This window comes from Psittacula echo (genome assembly GCF_963264785.1).
Source record: "Psittacula echo genome assembly, chromosome: 3".
NCBI classification, from domain to species: domain Eukaryota; kingdom Metazoa; phylum Chordata; class Aves; order Psittaciformes; family Psittacidae; genus Psittacula; species Psittacula echo.
This window is the reverse complement of record NC_137736.1, coordinates 22,284,786-22,306,275: the sequence shown is the minus strand read 5'-3', so window position 1 is coordinate 22,306,275 and position 21,490 is coordinate 22,284,786. Positions and strand designations below refer to the sequence as shown.

At 41.7% G+C, this 21,490-nt stretch overlaps 1 protein-coding gene across 1 annotated transcript in view; it reads right to left on the bottom strand.

Annotated features, from left to right (window-relative positions):
• GRAMD1C (GRAM domain containing 1C) overlaps nucleotides 1-21,490 on the bottom strand; it is a gene marked incomplete at both ends in the record, with an annotated part of 56,735 nt that overhangs the window by 11,997 nt on the left and 23,248 nt on the right. The window contains 6 exon segments of the mRNA XM_080613499.1: nucleotides 4,327-4,489; nucleotides 8,410-8,530; nucleotides 9,697-9,815; nucleotides 16,711-16,791; nucleotides 17,858-17,953; nucleotides 19,641-19,744. Coding sequence (XP_080469625.1) covers nucleotides 4,327-4,489; nucleotides 8,410-8,530; nucleotides 9,697-9,815; nucleotides 16,711-16,791; nucleotides 17,858-17,953; nucleotides 19,641-19,744 — 684 coding nt within the window.

Sequence of the window (21,490 nt, the reverse complement as noted above, 5' to 3'; positions counted from 1 at the left end):
GGGCTGACAGATCAGGCCCATCAGCCACTTTGGATGCTGAGATTTAAACAACTCTCTCCCAGAAAACCTGGAAAAATCTTTAATACAACAGGTCTGGAAGGTGCATGTATGTATGAATGCTGCTGTGAGTTCCACACCTGTGGAACAAAGTTACTGCATACACCAGGAGCTTGACAAACTTCAAGTCACTTCCATCTGGGCTTCTCAGAGTTTATTGGTAGGTGAAGCAGCAAGCAGGAACAGCAGCATAGCAAAGAATAACTGTACAGTTTACACGCTTGCAATTTAAACAGGATAGAAAGCTTCAACCACTTGTCTCTGTCACAAATGAATACGCCTGTTTGTCCATTGTTTTAACTCACACATAAATCTACATTCCTTTTATTTACATCAATACTAGAGCAACAGCAAACATTTACCTAGGACTGGCTTAGAAATACTATTTATGAACAGAATGTTTTGTGCAGGTATCTAGATGTCAGTCTTAACTCCTTAAATTTTAATGCTGTTCTAACACCTCAGCAGTATGCAATTATCAACCACTAACTCTCTTAGCCTGAACACATTTATAGGTGAATTGATGCTGCTGCCTGATAAGAGAACATAAGATTATTCTGACTTTAGTTTAGGACCCCAGGGGCCCAGAAATCCACAAGTAAATCTAGACTGAACCAGAGCACTCAGTAATGAGAGCAGCAAGCCTGTTCCCTCCCCCACTATTGCCTTGCACTACGTAAGGTCATTTTCATCACTGCAAGGCAAGATGTGAAATAATGTCTGAACATAATATCATGATGCAGCAGTGATTGCAGAGGTTTGAAAACATTTGCAACACAAGAAAAGAGACAGAAAACTGGAAGACGGGAAAGGGGGAGAGGGAAAAAAATGTTCTTAAAATTCCTGTAAACAACCAACAGCTCAAAGTAAACACACACCACAAGCAAATTAAGAAAGCTGAGCCGATAAGAGCAGAGGCTATCAAACAAATTAATAACATGGTTGATTTTTCCACTCCACAGAGCTGGGGGAGGATCAGGAGAGAAAGAAGCATGCATGCAAATCTTGGCACTCTGAGGATTTCTATGCCTCTGTGGGTAGGTAAAAATTGCACACTGCACAAAAAAATATGCAGGCAGGAGCCTTTAACCGTATACACCTGAAGTCAAGTCAATAAAACCAGTTCCTGAAATGAACATGTTCCAGACACCATCTATTTAATGACTGCATCAGCAATATTAACCATTATCAAAGAACTCTCCTAAATTTTAAACCACTAAGGACAAAATTAACTAGGGGAGTTACTGAGTATGAATTGTAACAACGCCAGCTTCTTCCAGTTCACAAGATAAAAACCTCATGCCTTTCGATAACTCAACCAGGTATCTTCCAAACCCCAAAGCAACAAGTAATTGGTACTTACATATTCAAAACACACGCTTCCAGTATATTGATTAAAATGGCAACAAGATAACAGGGCCACTTTTCCTTACATACACTGCACATCCAAAATCTCACACAGGGGCAGGTGTGTGCTGATGGCTGACCCAAAACCAAACAGGACTGAACTAAATTCAACCACCCTGTGTTTAAAATATTTTCTGCCCTTTATATCCCTTTCTGCAAGAAAGGTCAGTGTACCCATTCCACAGCACTACAGCACAAGCAGTTATGCTCTCCTGCAGACCACATATTTAAGGTGGTTATTAGTACAATACAAGAAGTCTGTACTGTGTCACAAAGGGGATAAGGAATTTATCATGTTCTCATACACAGTAAAGCTTTCTAACACAAAAGACTGTTTCCTGCTTCCCCCTTTTTAATTTCCAAGTATTTCATGCTGCTGAACACTGTCATTTAAAAAACAACCAAAACACCAAAAAAACCAAACAAAAAACCCCAACAAACAAAACCAACAAAAACCAACCACACAACACAAAAAAACACAAAAAAAAAAAACAAACCAAAACCTACATACAAGAGTCATGTGAGGAAATCCAGAATCTTCTGGCTCTATTTTGGAAGCAGATATTCTATGCTTGACCTAAAAATTGTTTTCTGAAATTCAGAATCTAGACCTCAAAACCTAATTTTTAGCTTAGCCAGAAGTTTGTCATGGCTTGAGACTGATATTCCAATTTATTAAACCAAACAAAAGCACCAAGATGCAAGTCAAAAGGCCCAGTGGTGCATAGCAAGATGCACATCCCGCATTCCCAAGTAAGCAACGTGAGAATGACTTAGGGCAAGAGAATAAGAGTTGCTAAGGCTCTGGCATTGCAGCTTTGGGTGTCAGGTGGACCTGCAGTTGGGAGTACAAGTTTTGAGCTTGCCTATCACCTTATTTGCCAGGACACCTCCGCTGGCAGCCTGAACATGAGGCAGAGGACACAAGAGAAATTAATTGCATGGGTAAACCTTCACCATGTAGGAAAGCTAGTTTCTTTTGCATGAAGGAATTCACCTTGTAAGAGTATGGGACAACTGCAATAGAAAACAGACAAAGAAACAGAAGAAAAATATTCTAAGCATGAAGAAGGGAATCTGAAAGAAAAGATTAATGCTGTGGGACTAGAAAATCCTGCTCTGAATAAAAAAAGACTAGTCTTGGGGGAGGGTAAGGAGAAATGAGAAAAGCAGCATGAAGTCAGTTCTCTTTTTTTTTAAAGAGACATCTCCAGTTTAATATGCTCTATTTACTCAACATCACCAATGCAGAGGTAATGGGGAATATTTTCTGCTAGCATTTAGGCAAACAGCAGTATGAAAGACAACAGGACAATTTTGCATCAGTTTCACTGGAGACCTTTGTCATAAAATAAAATCCAGAGACAGAAGAGAGACATGGTACTAAGAACAGGAAAACTGCAAGACACCCACAAGTATAGGTGAACAAAAAGAAGGTTAGATGAACATAAAGTATATCCTCAGCCAACAACCACAACTTGCAGGCAGTCAATTCAGTCCATGACTCTGAAAGCTTTCCTGGACACCTCCGTGATTCCAACATCATGACACCTACAAGCAACTTCAGTTGCTAACTCTGAAAGGATGAGATGCAAAGTTTTTCAGCCAGATTAAGAACTGGCCTCAATTAACCAAACTCCTCTGTTCCTGTCAACAGACGATGAAAGCAAGTTAAGTTATCTCTTCACATATGAAAGAAATATGCAGCTGCCACTGAGCACACTGCCACTGTTGAGCTTTCCTGTCTATCATTTGCACACCACCATATAACTTTGGAATCAATCCAGGTTGTGCACACCTCGTTTCAAAGGCATTTGCAAAATCCAAGACTGGGATATTTAGCAGAACATCCACCACAACTTAGTGAGCTGTTTGAACAACTATGGCCCTTTCACACAGAAGTTCACCAAGATAAGTGAAACATTCAAATTAGAGCAAGAAGTTGTCAGTGGTTAATGTGGGGCCACAGAACAAGCACCCACAGACCACAGCACAAGTCTCTCTGTCATCCAGTCTAGGTAGAAGGCACAGTTTGCCCTTACTATCTCCCCAGGAGGTAGCAGAAATACTTATACCAAAACCATTATGAGACATACAGAGATGCTTTTCTCTCCTACGGTGAGAAGGCGAAAGGAAGCACAGAACAACCAGGTTACAATCACTGCACTACTGTGGTCCAAGTTTCTCCTCATCTTATACCAGGTAATGATGTAGGAGTTGAGGATGAGATATTAGGATCCATTAAGATACTAACTGTGCTGGAACACAAAGTATAATCTGCTGCAAGATACATGTGAAGGTTTTTTCACCTTCAGACCAGATTCAAAATATGCACAATACACTCCTGAAGTCTGAGTTGTCTTGCCTGGGTTTTCAGTGAGTTCCTCAGTTTACCCCATCAATAACACTGAAGCCCATATGCCTTAGGGAGAAGTGTAAAGAAGTGGGAGTGGGGAGATGTTTCAAAAACTGAAGAATGGTAAAAAATGTTTCCCAGCAGTTCCCAAGAAGTGAAAATGGAAGAAAGTAAAATATTTGAAGCACCTGTGAGAGCATGAAAAGTGAGCACCCACCACCACATTGTCAAATAAACCAATTTTTTATCTTTTTGTTTAAGCTGTTAGCAACTCTCTAGCCAACAAAGGAGAAAAAGCAAAACCACAATTTGTTTTCATTCTAAGCACCACCAACTTTTTCTTCCTCCTCAGAAACTAAGTAAGATACAAAGATGGTTTTGTTACAATTCTGTGAAACAAATGAGCAGCAAGTTTCATAATATCAGAAAGTTCTCTAACTTGCTCCAGAAGTGAGATGGAACACCAGTCAGGTTGTCTTATAGATCCCAACTGTCAAGAGATTTACCTTCTTCACTGTCTGAGGCACTGCTTTTCTCTGGAGGATCTTCATTCTCATTCAGGTCCAAGGACTTTTCTAAAGACCTGCTCCTGACCAGCTTAACAGATTTTCTTTCTGAAGATGGAAAGGGGCTCTTCTTTACCTGCTTTTCACTTGGGGACTCCTCCACCTTAAACAATCAAGAGGAAAGGAAAAAAAAAAAAAAGCATTTGTAATCAGAAGCCATTTAAAAAAAGTTACCATCAAAGAATAAAGCCATGTAAAAGCAGCCACAAGTTCTATCTGCTCAATTACCACACAGTCAAACACTAAGTTCTCCCCTTTCCACTGCCACAGCCTATCTCCCTTCCTCTATTTCAAGTTTTCACTTTACTCTGGTAACAAGTAACAGAACTACTTATCTGTACTGTTATACCAAAAGCTGCCTTAAACGGGACAGTTTATTCCTCACCCAGTCCCCCTACAACCACCTGCACAGATTGTTCTCCTTCCCTGCATTGATGCATTTACATATTCATTAAACTAACACAGATTTTTTTACTTTTTATTGATCAGGTTATTTTTTTCCTGACAGTTTAGCCAGAGGTCCAGTACTATTGAGGGGAAGCACAATGAAATAGGCAGGGCCCCCCTTTTATCAGCAATTAGATATCTGAAAGTGACAATTACAGATTTGAAATGTATTCTTATTTTGTACAGCTCCATTACCCTTTGACAAAAAAGTTTTAAAACACTGGCTAGAGCCATCCTATTTATAAAATGCTACCTTCTTGGAAACAAAGCAACAGAGTACCATCTGCCATCTCCAATCAGCAGGAAACCCCCAAAAACATCAGTCACTGAATCAATGATGCAGCTTTTAACCCTAAACTTTAAGAACTGGTGGCTAACCTTACATGCCATAGCATACTTCAAAAAGTAATTTCTAGTGGAACTGTATGCACAAGGTTTGTACACCTCCAAATGCCACCCAAAAAGCTTGGCTATGAGCATCAAATCATAGTTTTCATTCTCAATCTCTCCACAAAGCTCCCATTGCCTCCAATGGAACAGCTGAAATCAGCAGTATTACAGCCTCTACAGCAGTACTACACAGACCATAAAATAAGTAAGATCAGGCCTCCTTTATTGAGTAGCTCCAATTCATCTGCAATACACAATCATCCCTGCAGATTATTCAGCACTGACTCAAAAAAGCAAGAGCATCCGTTACTTGAAAAGTCATCGTGTACTTCCTGTACTTTGCTTTCTTCAATAAAGACCATCTACTTTTCTGTGCAACTGAGGAACATCAGCAGAAGGTGGGTGGCTGGGAAACAGACAGGCATGAATTTAACTGCAGCATAAGCAGGCAGAAATACTCCCTCAAGGTCAAAAAACTGCATCAGAAAAGCAGATCAGTGAACAAATGCTCCTATTGAAAAGAGCTACCATGGAGCTACCATGCCTAAAATTACACTCAGTCACGCAACAGGAACTAGGACAGAACCAACATTTCTATGTCAAAATACTCTGCCAATACAGATGGAAGACAGGAGCTAGCTGTGGTAAAATAGTCTAAAAATTGACATGCAGATCCAGCTCAAATCCAAGGAGCTTGCATTGCATTTTGATGATGATTAGGGATCTGGTGAAAAAGTGGAGCTCCCATCAGCAGCATAACAGCAGCCTACTATGCCATGAGCAGAACAGGAACGTCAGGCTCACGTCAGAAGACAAGGGCAATAGCTCCTACAAAAAAGCCTTTCATGATGTCAGGGAAGAGGAGATTCATGCTGAGGCCTTTGGAATAACTCAAATTGGCTTTCTTGGGGTTTGAAGGTTACTTTATTTTTTGCAGAGGGATGTGGGTGGGTGTTTAGGTTTTTTTATGCTAAAGAGAAATGATTTTCAGATCTGTCAGGTGGAGTTGAAGATGTGTAATTTCTTCTTTATGTATTATCTCCTGAGCTAGTCCAATACTGCTGATCTCTGTGCCAAGGCTTTTCTGGTTTTTAACCTGTGAACAGCAGGCTCTGGGACTGGAATGCCTCCCTACAACAGATAGAGAAAAGATGGTTGAAAACACAGGTGAGAAGGTGGTTCCTACATTGAGATGAGCTGCACTTAGAGAAGCAGATGAGCCATGACTGGTGTTACATACAGTTTTTCTTTTAACCAGCTAGGGACAGCTACTGACAATACTTTTTCCAAGACAGGCCAAGTCCTATAGCCAACGCCTCCATTAGTTCACAGCTTCCACTGAATAGAGCTTTGGGACTTACTTTGTCTATCAGAACAGAAAAGGAGAGGCTAAGCATGTTTTCCTCCAGTCTTTGGAAGGTGTTAAGTGTGTTTTGTACCATCAGTGCAATGGTTTTGACAGATACATTCTAGAGCACTACCACCTCCTCCTACTGTCCCTGTGATTCTACAGAATACGCTGTAATCCTGGGGCTGTGGAGACAGTGTTGACATTTTTAAGAAATATCAAATGAGACATATAGCTGAACACACTCATTATGTATTTTAGTTACGCTGAAACAGTAAACTAAACAGTTCAGTTACACATTTATCAAGACTGTGCTTTTACACTATAATTAAAAGACTTCTAAAAGGCAGTTTATACAAGGGAGAATCCTAATGTTTTTCCTTGCATACAGACCAAATCCCCAGGCATTCCTGCTTACCAACATGCCCAACTACATTTAGCACCTGCAAGAGACATCTCTGGGTGTGGCACCCTATAGGTAAACAAAACACTTTTCCAGGCAGAGCAATTAGTTTAAATGGCTTGTTCTTGTGGCAAGTAGGACTTACAAGTCCAAACCAAGGCTACCCAGGCAGATTTTTAGTTATCCTAAAGAGATCAAATTCCAGCAGCATCCACGGTCCTCCTAGGCCTCCCCTACATCTCTCCAAAAACCTGGTTTCATACTGCTAGGATTTCCATGAGGGACACCCATCACCCAATTAACTAAGCTTTTAACATCTGACAAATACCAGTCTTGTTTGTTGGGTACAAGTCTCTAGTCATTAACTTGGATTTTTGGCAGAACTATTTAAAGCCTGCTTAACCTCCAGATCAGTTTTAGCAAGTGACAAATGCCGGAAGATTTACATGGTAGTAAAAACTACTACAATCATCTCCTTTCTTCCCTCCTCAAATTTTCCAGATCAGAAACAGCAGTTAGGTACTCAACTCTATTGGAAAGTATAAGAAACGCTTTACTGCTTTATTTGCTTTTCCAAGATCATTCCCTTGCGGTATCTGTTAAGAGAAAATGTTTGTAACCTTTCAGGACTACAGCTACACATGGCAACTGTGCTGAGCACTGTGCACACCTCAGATACTGCTACCAGTGCACTTGCCCTCCCAAACAAAAATATATTCACAAAATTATGCAGTACTGAGTGAAGCATTCATGCTGGTAACACGTATTAACCCAAGGCATTAAGGCAAAACTCATCTACATTATATGAAACAGGGGAGTTCCCCTTCCTTTTTGAAACATTTCCAGAAATTACAATTAAAAAAAAGGTTTCATATATTCGTAACAGCAGACTAACTGATCTTTGAAGGCAGTAACACAGCATAAATACCCTTCAATAAACCTCATGTATAGGAAAGACAAAAGTATAAGAGGAGATACTTTTTAAACAACTAATAGCACAAGCAAGAAAGCACTGTAAGCAAACAAAAGCATTACTTTCATAAAGCACTTGGCTAAAAATGGTCCCTAGAAAGGTAGATAAAAAACAAAGTTAATTTTTGTTTGTTTTTAGTAATAAAAACACACACTCCACAAAAACAGGGCTTAAGCCTCAGTGTTCCAGCCAGGTTATGCAGTGAATTAGTGATAAGACATTGCTGCAACTCACACAAGCAATATTCTTTTATGAACTTTGATCATTTCCAAATTCCATAAATATTCCTGAAACCTGAAGCTATTCATATTTTCTGATGTGAAAACTACCTAGACTATTTTATGAATTCCCAAGGGCTTCTTTAGAAGTTAAAATGCTCATGCATCCTACACTTATATAAGCATATACAAGTATATATGCTTATCAGTTACAAATAGCAAGAAAGGCTGTGTCAGGACTTACTCCTGGCAACGCGTGTCTATTGAGTGACTCTCCTTCTGTTCGAAGCGTGGGTTCCCGAACTAAACCAATCATTTTAGGCAGTTTTTCATCCCTTTCTCCAGAATCTTCACAAATGCTGGATCTGTCCAAAGCAAGAAGGAAGATATCATTGGAGACAGAAGGTCTGAGAAATCTGAGAAAGCTTCTCATGTGTGATTTCTGAATTCAAACCATGCCTGTTCAGCTAACTTCAAAAACTACCAACTCATTCTTCCCACATCCAGCTCATTCATCTCACAAGCCATTTTCCCCATGCTAACCACCTCTCAGAATATTCAGCTTCTGACCACAAAGTTAGCAAAACCAAGTACAGGTGAATCAGAGAGTGCGTGCTGTAAAAAGAGGAAATGGAGATAGCCAAGAACAAACCTGGAAATAGAAGGTTTTAAGAAAGTTTAAGAAGATGTTTTTCCCCTGCCCCCCTGATTCCAGAGTTGCAAAGTAATGCATTTTTATTACAGGGGGGAAAAAGAAAAAAGCTTGCTATTAACTTGGGGGGGGTTTTTTGTTTGTTTTTTGTTTGGTTTTTTTGTTTGTGGTTTTTTTTGTTTGTTTTTGTTTTTTGGGGTTTTTTTTCATTTTCTAGCAAACATACTCAGATAAGACAGCGTTGAAAAGAGACGTAAATTACATTGTTTAGTTTTGTAGAGCCATACTTATTCATGTACAGACACAAAAATTAAAGCCACATTATTAGACTGACACTGGCAGTTCATAAGTCCAGGTAACTGCTTTAAAAAAAATAATCCACATGCAGTTAGATTATTCCAGCTTCCTAATTCAAGATGAGGACAACACAAGAATAAGCTAATACCTCAGACATCCGGAGAACAAAATAAAACAAGTGTTTCAGTCTCTGCAGCAGAAAGTGTCTGAACATCATGTGTAGCTCTATTCCATTCAGCCCTTCCATATTGTTGAAGGGCATACAGACCCTGACTAGATAGCTTAAATAGCAACCTTTTCTCATTAAGATATCCTGCTGGTATCCCCAAGCAGTTCCAAGGAGAACGAGGTCTTCAAATCTCCCTCCTCTAAGGGCCTCAGCTGTGCTCCTACATTTTAGGCAATGAACACAATTCAGTTTTTATGGATGATCAGTTTATGCAGTTTGGTTCTTTGCATCCTTTTACTATAGGTTTAACCTTTCCAGCAAGGCTACAGCAACACTTTGGAAACAGAATTTCTAAGAAATAGGACAGTGCTTCTCCCCAGAGTGCTTCAATGAGCTTTATAGCCTCTCCTTACCGAGACTGCCCGTTGTCCTCAGATGATGAGTGGAAGCTCTCCATCTCCTCACTGTTCAGGCCCAGCTCAGAGCCATAGCTCTGGTGCACCAGCTGCCAGAATTCCTGCTTGGTCAGCCTCTGAAATAAAGCAGGCTAGTCAAAAACTAGAGTATGGGACAATAAGGCGCAGGAGGTAAACCAGAAGTCTGAGTTACACCACAGCCTTTAACCTCAATTCTGACAAGGACTGAAAGCATTTTGGTATCACATTTCAAGACTGGATTTCAGCATTCTGGGGAACTGTACTCATGTCTACCCCATAGTCTCAAACCACTGTTTGGGAAACACAGAAGTCATATCCCTAAACCCACTTTTAAACCAGAAATGTCAGACACAAGAAAAATTGTTACTTCAAGAAAACACACACTTGTAGCCATTACTTGCTTCTTCACATGTCACCAGCGTTTTCACAGTGTTCGTGAAATTCAGTGCCTCTTGAATACTGGTCACAAGACCAGTAACTAGTAGACAGCCAGGACTCCCTCTTTGATCTTGGACAAACTACTTAATAGATCCATGCCTGTTCCTCAGGACGCTGAGAACAGTTTGCGTTTCAGTCACTACTGTCTGTCTAGGTCCATCACCAACTATCCACATTGCCAGGGTGGGACAGGAGAGTCTCACTTTGGAAGACCACCAGAACTTCCTTTAAAGAAAAGTTGCTCTTGCTCAGCAACAGTATTACTTTGACTCACCACTAGCTACTCTTCTCTTTCTCTGTAAGATCTCTGCCTCTCTTCATGAATTCCCATAGATACTGGGATATACTTAAGTTCTCTCAGATCATCGGGGAAGTTAGGAAGTGAAAGTAGTATGACAAACTCATATTGGCAAAGTACGCAACCAGCTTCAAAGGTTTCAAAGTCCACTTCAGCTGTGAAGGGCTATTGAAAACACAAAAACATAAAAACATGAAGAAAAAAAAAAAAAAGAGAGGAAAAAAAAAAAGAAAAAAGAGACAGGAGATAAGGTTCTGGGATTTAGCAGAGCTCAGAGAGCAATACCAGTAATCCTAAAAGAGAGATACCATCCTGGAAAATGTGCCTCAGCCACAATCCATATTGATCAAGGGAACAGCACTGTGCTAATGAGGCAGTTACACAAGTACTGCTTACTATGTGCATGAAATGATCGCATTAAATACCCATGCATTATTTAGAGCGTTTTTAAGCGATCCTCTCCCCCTCCCCGCTTCCACCTGTGGAGTGTTACACTACGCGCAGTGTTACACAGCGAACAGCGCTGACCCCCGGCCAGCAACACACACACTCACCGGGCCGCTCTACCCCCCTGGCTGCAGCACCCCCGCCGCGAGCCCCGCCGCCACGAACCTGGCGCTTCCCGCGGCGCCGCTCTCCTCCCCGGCCACCCGCGGCCTCTCCCGGTGCCGCCGCGCTCCCACTTCCTGCTCGGCGGCGGCGAGGCCCGCCCGGGGACAGCTCCCCCACTACCACCTCCCCGCCCGCCGGCAGCGGCTCCCGCCAGCGGGACCGGGGCAGCGCTCTCCCCGGCGCGGGGGGAGGCGGGGGGAAGCCGGGCACCGTCAAAGCGCCGGCCCCGGTCGCCAGCACGGCCACGGGTGCCGCTCTGCCCCGGCTCGATGCGGGACCCCCAGCTGCAACGAGAGGGAGATCGTTCCCCCGCAAAACCAGGGGTACAACGTGCGGGGTCAGGGCAAACCCAGCCCGGACCGGCACACGGCCGCACTGGAAGAGGGGCTTTCCCCCGGGTAGTCTGCAGCACAACAAAGTTTTGGTCTTTTCAGAAAGCAGCTGGCACAAGCATCTCATGGGTAGTGATCAGGTTCAAGGTATTCAATCCCACCCAGGACAAAGGAAACACTAAAACACAAAACACACACATAGAAAGCAAGGGTCACACCAGCTAATGCCTGCCTCTGCCATGGGGGTTCGTTCCACAAAGCAATGCAGTGCTAAAAACATATGCAGCAACACATAGCTGCCTTACTTTCCCTAGGCACACTGTCTTTTGGAGCAGTAAATTCACAGCCAAACACAACTACCTACAGCTGTTCCCCTTAAGTGACTAAAACCAGGAGCAGGCATTACATGCTTTGGGAATATGACTGAGGTGCAAGTTTAGATAGCACACCTTGCAACCAGAAATTAAAGGGCAGAAACAAAGCCCCTTTCACTTCCCATGCCCATTATTGACAATGCGTTTATTTCCAGTCATAAGAAAATAACCGGGAAACAGCTAATGTCACTAATGAAATTCACCAGCACAGTCTGCACCAGTGTGTGAGCACATTAGGCTGCCCTTGCACAGCGGGCTGAATGATTTGAGGAAAGCACAGAATCTTTTCAGCTATGCATTTTAGGAATCTATAAAGCTGTTTCCTGTGGTTCTCTAAAGTCAATGTTACCCACTTCTGCTTTTAAAACAGGATTCTTGCACTCTACTCAATTATTCCTAGCTCAGCTAGATATAGTAAGTTCTTAATGGTCACAGCCCAAGATCAAACCAGACATCCTTTCCAATACAATAAAGCAAAAGTTCTGAAGGCAAGGGCACAAATTTTCTGGGTCAGACTTCTGCTTCTGAGAGCATGGTTTCGAGAAGCTCTGAAGCTTGAAAGGCTAAACCTAAACATGAATTACTTTGCCCACTGAAGGTGATGGCCTATGCTGGGTTTTTCCTCAGTTCCCTTTGTATACAAAAACAAAGGCTACAAGAAGCAGCTGGGACACACAGTTTTGTCTTTTCAGCCAGGAGCATAAAATACCAATTCTTTGTTTCACTCTATATGAAGTGGTGGCATGGCACAAGTGATACTACAGAATACCACTGACATAAGCAAAGCTGCTGATTTTTACCCCCCCAGACATGCAGAAATAAGAACAGGACACTCAATACAGGTTTACCTCAGAGAAAAACCCCCACCACACATCACGTTCACACCAGGCAACTCTGATACAGAAGTCTGTCCGATTGCTCGTTCGGAGGGCTAGTGAGTGAAAGAGTAAACTCCCCCCTTTAACTGCCCAAACGTGAAGGTCAGAATCAATCCAAGCCCTTTCAGATCTCCAGAAGACCCCTCCTTGCACACAAGGGTGCAAACAAACACCTCTTTTTCACAACCCTCCCTGAGAAGCTGCCGGAGAAGGCAGAACTGCTGTCCTGGTAGATGTTGCCACAAGAAGCCCAGCTCATCAGAAATTCCAGTCCCTTCTCACACCTCTAGACTTACCTGCTACAATGTCTCTGGAGACAAGTGCAAATCTCTACCCAGCAATGCATAAGAACAATAGGAAAATAAATCCAGCTCTAACGAAGAGGACTCATGGGAAGTGAGACTGATTAAGTTAAGATCTTGTTCCATTAGAAATAAGGAGTGCTGTGTTTGTTTGGGATTTGAATGACCTGCCTAATTAGATTTTAATTTGTTCCTTCTCCCTTAAACTGGGTGGATATTTGACACCCAAAAGCTTTAGCAAAATAAAGCAAAAGTCTAAATGGCACTGCTCTTACTATCAATAGCAGCCAATAGTAAACTTGTTTAACCAATCTGGAAAGCCCACTGCAAAACAGGAATTTTGGCTGATTTTATAAACTGATGTATTATTGAAAGCCACAATGGATGTGGAAGCAGCTATCTGTTTTATCAAAACCGGTGTCATGTCTCTTCCAGACCTACATTAACAACTCCTTATTTTCCATGATGCTTCCCCTTCAGCCAGGAGCATTTAAATAAAAATACCCAATAGTAAGCCTAAGAGACTCACTGAGCACATTTTGCAATAGGACTAGAGAAAAATAAGTGGATTTTTCCTTGAAAAGAAAAAGTCTTTACATGGACATTTAAAACAAAATAGCCTAAGAAAGGACCATCTTAAAGGTACTCATTGATTCCCTGAGGAACCAAAGCTGAAGGGTGCCAAATGCACACAGTATTGTTACTGAGGGCAAGATCCAGAGGAGAAACTTTGAGCTAGAGAGCTGCAGCCCAGCTAAGGAGACCAGCAGTCCTACAAGAACAGTGACACAAAGCTGGAGGAGAGCATCTTGGTGGCCAAAGCAAGCTTAGGCATGGAAGAGCACGTAATCCTTTACTGTTTTTCATACATAATGCAAGTAATTTCTAATAGAAAGGCAGACTCCACAGAAGACTACTTGTTCAGCTCTCTAGGTTGTACTTGAAAGTACAAGGCAGAATGGCCACAAGATGGAGATCTGGGAAAGAGCATGCTGACCCTACTAACAAGTTCTGCAGGTGGCAAAAGCTTAAGAAGCATCCCCTTAACGGAGATAGGTCATTCTTCAAAGGTGAGACCTTGTAACACAAAATCTGTGCCCAGAGCACACTGAAGAGGCCAATGCCAGTGACTGAAAATTACCTCTGCACAAACATGGTTTGAAGTAAATACAAATTCAATCCCCTGGATGTGAATTGGTAAATAATCCCCAATTTGCACATCAGATGGCGGTGCAAACCAGCACTGTATACCAGAAGTGATACTTCTGGTGACACCAGAATCACAGAATCCCAAGGGTTGGAAGGGACCTCAAAAGATCATCTAGTTCAACCCCCCTGCAAGAGCAGGGTAACCTAGAGTACATCACACAAGAACTTGTCCAGCTGGGCCTTGAATATCTCCAACATAGGAGACTCCACAACCCCCCTGGGCAACCTGTTCTAGTGCTCTGTCACTCTCACAGTAAAGAAGTTTTTCCTGATGCTCACATGGAACCTCTTATGCTCCAGTCTACACCCATTACCCCTTGTCCTATCACTGGACATCACTGAGAAAAGCCCAGCTCCATCATCCTGACACTCACCCTTTACGTATTTGTAAACATTGATGAGGTCACCCGTCAGTCTCCTCCAAGCTAAAGAGACTCAGCTCCCTCAGCCTCTCCTCATAAGGGAGATGTTCCACTCCCTTAATCATCTTTGCGGCTCTGCGCTGGACTCTTTATTTCAGAATTTAACAGTTGGATTTCATTTCCAGGTCTAGCAGATGCACTTCACATAATAACTACATTATCCATAGGCTTTAATTACTTAGCTCTTCAGGGAAGAAATGTTAAAGCCAGCTCCTTTTCAAACTGGTTCCAGGGTGAGATTTGGGGTTTTCTGTCACAAGCCTCACAAATTCTGACAGAATCCTTGTGATCACTGAGCCCGGAACCCAGAAACACCAGGCTTCACGTACTTAGGACATTGCATACCATGCCAGAGCTTCAGACACATGGAGATGTCTTTCAAACGTATGCTGTCCCTGTCATAGGGTGGTGGGGAGAAAGCAGCAAAGATGCTTGGATGCACCAAGGGCTTTCTTTTAGCAATGGGTCAGTGGACAGCTGTCACTGTAGCCATGTCAGATCCAGCTCTGGCAACTTCACTTTCTACTTTCAACTCCTCAGTGCCCCTCTATACCTTGATCTAGTTTGGTTAAGCAATAAAGAATCAAAGCATCATAAAGCAGGCTGACAGGTGACTCAAACATTCTAGCAGAGAATCAGAAATCACTACTGCAGTGCAGAAGCAGGAGCTCAACCCAACAGAAATCCTGTTTCAATAATTAGCCCCAAACATACCACATTAAAAGCCCTACACCTCATAGCAATGCTCTATCTTACAACTGAGAACCCCAAGCAAAAATTTGCATCAGATTTCTCTTTCAGCATACTTCAATGAGATGCAAGTAATGCTAGTAGCAAGATTTGATAAAGAATAAGGTGAGGTCCCAAGCTACTGGTCCCTAAAACTCTCTGGCTTAATTCATCTCATATTACATGCAGTCCATGCCTTCTATTTTCATATCTATCCTTTAGTTACTGCTCTGAAGTAAAAAATTGTTTCTAATGTGACACTCATTTCAGTGTCAAAGAGAACAAACACAGGGGAAAAACTAACACTGAGCAGCAGAGAGCTTGCTGCCTCTGGTCCACTTCCTTGGATAGGTTTGTAATACCTGAATGTCCATACATTCACCCTCCAGCACCATGAACTGAACAACTGCACAATTACCATTCCCGACAAACTACGCTTAACAAAAGAAAATGAGGTTAGTTTCCAGTTGCACATTCCAGTCAAAAGATGACACAGTGCATTGTGGGTTTTGCAGCACTAGCTGCGGGATTCAAGACAATTGGGATGTTACAATAAAATAGTATTTAATACAAGAGATAAAAGATCTGCAGGAAACATTAGTTTTGCCTTAAATGGCACTTTCCCTTATTTCCAGCTTTTGTTTGACAAAAAGTGCCTCTAATCTGCCCTAGAATTCACCTAACAAAAAAACCCCAAAAACTGTTGTGGGTACTACAGTTAAGCAGTACAACAGCTTTAAGCCTTTGGGGACCACTGTAGCACAGAGTTACATATGGATATTTCAGTGCTCATTTGCAACTGTGTTGAAATATTTAAACAACAAGAGCCGTAAACAGGAAGGAATTGGTTTACAAAAATTGCATTACTTAGTGATGCTCTGCAAAACTGTCGGGACATTTTTAGAAAGAAGATTAGCTTAAGTATTCACAAATTGCAATATAAATCAAACTAACTTAACAGAAGTTGCCAAAATACACTTCCATCTCATACAGCCTGCCTTTACTGCATTTATTCAAGGTCAGGGGAGTCGTAATGAGTTGGCTGGCAAAGGTTCAACTAAGTTATCTGAGAAGGTGACTTTAGGCTTTTTCCTCAAAAAGATAAAAAGCTTTCAGTGAAAAAGCCTCTTGCCTTGTTGATCACAAATTAGCCATAGAATGCTAAGCAAATGTATGCCAATTTAGTAATACCTGCTTGAGTTGGTAGTAAAGAAAAGCATGCAACCTATCTTCAAAGACAAAATACTCCATCAACAGCAAAGTTGTAGGTGGCAGTATGAGAAGGAAAAAACTAACTTCTTAAGGAAAGTTTCTTATCCTCCAAAGACATGTCTTCTTACATTAGAAAAATATTATTTTGTTACTTAACCACTGGCACCCACACTTATAAGCTTACCTTATCTAGCAACACATTCTGCCATAAGCGAAAGATACTGAGGTAGCTTCTGTCTCTTGCACTGAACGATGTGAAGAAAAACTGCAGGAAAAACAAAGTGCTCACTTGTTTAAAATAAAATAAAAGCTCACTTGTAGGTATTTTCAACAAGCTCAGAATCCTTCCTCGTCTTGAATAAACTAAGGTTTTCAGTAACAGCATGATCCTCTCAAATTCAACAAACCTGGGTTGCAGTCTACACTTTTTAATCACTTTCAGTAAGTAAAAGTTAGCTTTCCATTAGTATATAAAGACACTTGCTCTTCTGGGCATCTGCTTGCAATCCTTTGTATCTCCAGCACAAAGGAAGAGCTCCCCCCTCAACTAACTACACAGCTACATCTTTCTCCCATTTTTAAATAGGATGTGGAACAAATTAGAGTTGCACATACCTATTTCTTGCAGGCCACAGCCTTTTCCATCCTTCTACCATATATTACTTTCATTAGTCTTTTCACATAAGGAGATATGAAATCAAAATAATTAAAATATGAGATCAAATGAGATGCATCATTTGCAGTATTAAAATCTTTCCCATTTGAATGTCTGTTTAGCAGAGAAAGACGTTTATCTTCCCTGATGACTGAAGTTAATAAATTGAGAGAGCAGACAAATACTGGAAGAGCACTGCACATGAACATCATGCTTTTCAGTTTTTCCAAATAGATACCCAAAACCTACATTTCCCAGCACATAAAATTACATGTTCTATAAGTAGATTTCTCCACAACATCATTCCTTTTGTTTTCAACAGTTTTCTGAAATTCCAGGGACACTTTAAACCTAGTGAATTTGAAATTTTTGCAGTCTGGAGGATGCACATTCTTAAGTCATGCTCTGAACTTTAAAAGGATTTTCCTTCGAGAACCAGTGGGACAAAAACTCCCTTACTTTCTGGGATTCCAGGGAATTCTAGGTTGAATTGTCAAGCCAATATGTACAGGGACTAGATCACCAAGTCTGGTGATCAAATCTTTAAATGTGATTAAACTACGACTGCTCTGCCCTGGACATTGCAATTAAATAAAATAAAAGGCAAACACACCCGCCCCCCCCAAACTAAACAAAAAAAACAACCAAAACCCAACATCACAATACAGGTTTTCACCTTCTCTCCTTTTGTTGCTATTTGTATGGCATTTGGAATGAGCCGAGCAGTCTTCTCCTTTGTCATGAAAGTGATATCCTTCAAGGCAATAGAAATCTAAGCAGAAAGAGGTTTAATGACATACTACATATTAATGTATATTAATATTTATAATATATATTCATAATTATATATTAATAACTTAAAACTGAAAATTTACAAAGTCAAAGAACATGCAAGAGGAACTCAAACTAACCCCAAGCCCTGGGATGCAATTAAGTTGAGATCACAAAGCCAATTACTGTCTCAACTTGCTAACAGCAAGCATTCCAAAGTAGAAGCAAGTTAATATGACTTAAGACTAATCTCCTTTCATACTAGACTAGAGAAGCAAATAGTTCTTTCTTCTTTCCTTCCCATTCATCCAGCAATACTCGAGGATTAAGACACAATCCCAACCACATATAAAGCACAGATCTGAAAGCCCATCCCAATCAGTATGCTATACATAAGGCAGGACATAAATCAGATGACAGACTATCTAGCCCATTTTCACAGAGGTTTATTTGCAGTCCAGACACTGCAAAGAAATCTTCCAGCTTGGGTGTGTTTGCCTTGCGTATTAGTATTCTAAATGTTTCTGTATAGTCGAGCAGTGGGATCTTGCTTTTTCCTGTGTGCGCAGAACGTCAGCTTTCTCTCTGCATCAACACAGCCTGCTAAGGAGGTCCCAAAACTTAGCTCTATCATTGTAGCTAATAGGCTCAGACTGCCTTATGATATTGCAGAGGATATCACTCTGCTAGGCAGGCAGGAACAGGTTACCAGGATATATGCTAGTTTGGCTGAAAAAAAAAAACAAAAAAACCCCAGTCTTGGAATAGTTCATATATATATTCAAGGGTGTGATTTCAAAGGGATTTTTTTAAAATCTCAAGTCTACAATGAGAAATATTAAATCGTAAAACACATCCGATGAAATTAAGCTTGGTTTTCAGTTAAACGTTTCTACACCTCCTCATTGTCTTCAGTACACAAGCTATTTGTTGTCTGTCCTGTGTACTTCAGAGTGCACATAGTAGAATTTAATGATCAAGGTATGAGCAGTTTTACAGTTGCAGAACATTTTGATACATCTCCATCACCTATTAACTAGGTTACTTTCCTTTTCTCATTCATTGCCTTATGCTATTTCTGCATCATATGCAAAAATTGCTTGAATGAAAAATTTTAACTCGTTAACCTAACTGGATAGAAATAGAGGGCCAATGTCACAAATACCTACTTTTCCTCATACTGTTCAAAAGCTACACACCACAACACGAGAACTTGCCAAGGTCATTTACAGATTCTCTTTAGCTGTTCTTAGGTTGACATTTACATCAGACTAAACCAAGTAAGGTTTAAAGCTGAAGAGTTCTTGAACAGGGCAACACCATGTACTGTGTCATGCTCCTGGTTTTATAGGAAAACATTACATGTTACATCCCTTTATAGGACAACTCTCCTTAGTAAGGAGAGGCAAACTGCCATCCAGAAATGTAAGAGATCAGCTTCAGCATAACTCCTGAACACCTTACTGCATGACTGATGAAGTAGGCTTATTTCAGCGTTCATGTCTCCAATGCTATTCTCATTTTATGGAGCAACAGATCTGCATTTCGACTCACGGGTGAAGGCTCTATCTTTCCAGTGCAAAGGTACTAGCATGAGATTTACAGGGCAAGATTTGAGGGAGTCATATCCTGATTGTACAGGACGAAGAGGTGGGATTCAAGGATTAAAGCAAGCTAAGAGATCTTACTGTGGTCTCCCATCTGAAAATGTTGCTGTGGAAACAGAGCCAGTTTTCAGAGAGATACAAGCGTCCTTGCAGCAGGATATCCTTCTGGAGTGCACAGGCATAATCTATGCATAGAGAGCAAGAACAAGTTTACTCACTTAATGCAGCTCAGTTGACCAAAACATGTTAACTTAAAATGAGATAAGGGTATTACAATACAAATAAAAAGCTATTTCTTTCAATCTTCAAAAATCTGTGAAGGCAGGCTTGTACTGATTTGCATCTAGATCATTGTTCAAGAACACCCCAATGCCAAGGCTGATGGAAATGTCTGTGTGAGGACAGCATTCCATGTATTAATCCCCCTGTGCATTATCCTGTATTTTCAGAGAAGAGGTATCAGGCAAGATCAGGAGTACACAGGAGAAGCAGTCATAAGTCAAACTTCAAAGTGCCTAAACAACAGAATACACAAACATGTTTATAGTATAACAGTATATAAACAGCGTATGAACAGCCAAGCGTTCATAGGGATGTCGCTTTTCGATCCTTCGATGTCGGCTCTTCCTATCGTTGTGAAGCAGAATTCACCAAGCGTTGGACTGTTCACCCACTAATAGGGAACGTGAGCTCGGATTAGACCGTTGTGAGACAGTTTAGTTTTACCCTACTGTTGATGTGTTGTTGCAACAGTAATCCTGCTCAGTACGAGAAGAACCGCAGGTTCAGACCCCTGGTGCGTGTGCTTGGCTGAGGAGCCACTGGCGCAAGGCCATCATCTGCGGGCTTATGACTGAATGTCTCTAAGTCAGAATCCCGCTCAGACGCTTGATGTTGCGCTATCGCATCATCGGTTGCTTGTGATTGACCCAGGAGATGACAGTCTTGTTCAGAATGCGAGGGTAAAACACCTTCCAAATCTTCGTTAGCGAAGACATGCCATCCTCATAGGAGAAGGAAAACTTCTATTTTTAAACCGGGGCTGATGGAGCTCGTCTAGCCTTGTAAGGTCTTCCATCTAAGAGGAGGACACTCTAACCAAACCTATGACCTGAGGACTTCGCTGTCACTTGTCCTAGCTATCTAGGCCCTGGCAGATAAACCTCAGGTATAAAGGGTGGGGCCAGTTCCACGCACACTGTGCCTCACCCAAAAAATAAAAATCCACTGTGCAGGCTGGAAGGGTTTACTCACACTTGCAAAGCCCTGTAGCGACAGGCGAGGGTCGAAACGGTGGGTGACAAGGTGCACTGGAAACTGCAGGTCCAACCATGCCTCCAGGCGGTTCAGGCCTTTAATCGCTGGAGCTTGACCTAGGAGATGACAGTCTCGTGCGGAATCTTCCTGATTGCCTATGCAGCTTTTCTCCAGTAAGTTTTTGCCCATTCCACTTGCCCTTAGTCATCATGCATGTAGTGAGCGTGGTACTGCCCTTCCCAAAATTTCGTTCGCAAAGCCAAGCCATCAATATATACAGTCAACTCCTACATAACAGTAGTTCATATGTTCATAGAATCATAGAATAGTTAGGGTTGGAAAGGACATTAAGATCATCTAGTTCCAACCCCCCTGCCATGGGCAAGGACACCTCCCACTAAACCATGCCTCCCAAGGCCTCATCCAACCTGGCCTTGAACACCGCCAAGGATGGAGCATTCACAACCTCCCTGGGCAACCCATTCCAGTGCCTCACCACCCTAACAGTAAAGAATTTCTTCCTTAGATCCAATCTAAACTTCCCCTGTTGAAGTTTGAACCCGTTACCCCTTGTCCTGTCACTACAGTCCCTGATGAAGAGTCCCTCCCCAGCATCCTTGTAGGCCCCCTTCAGATACTGGAAGGCTGCTATGAGGTCTCCACGCAGCCTTCTC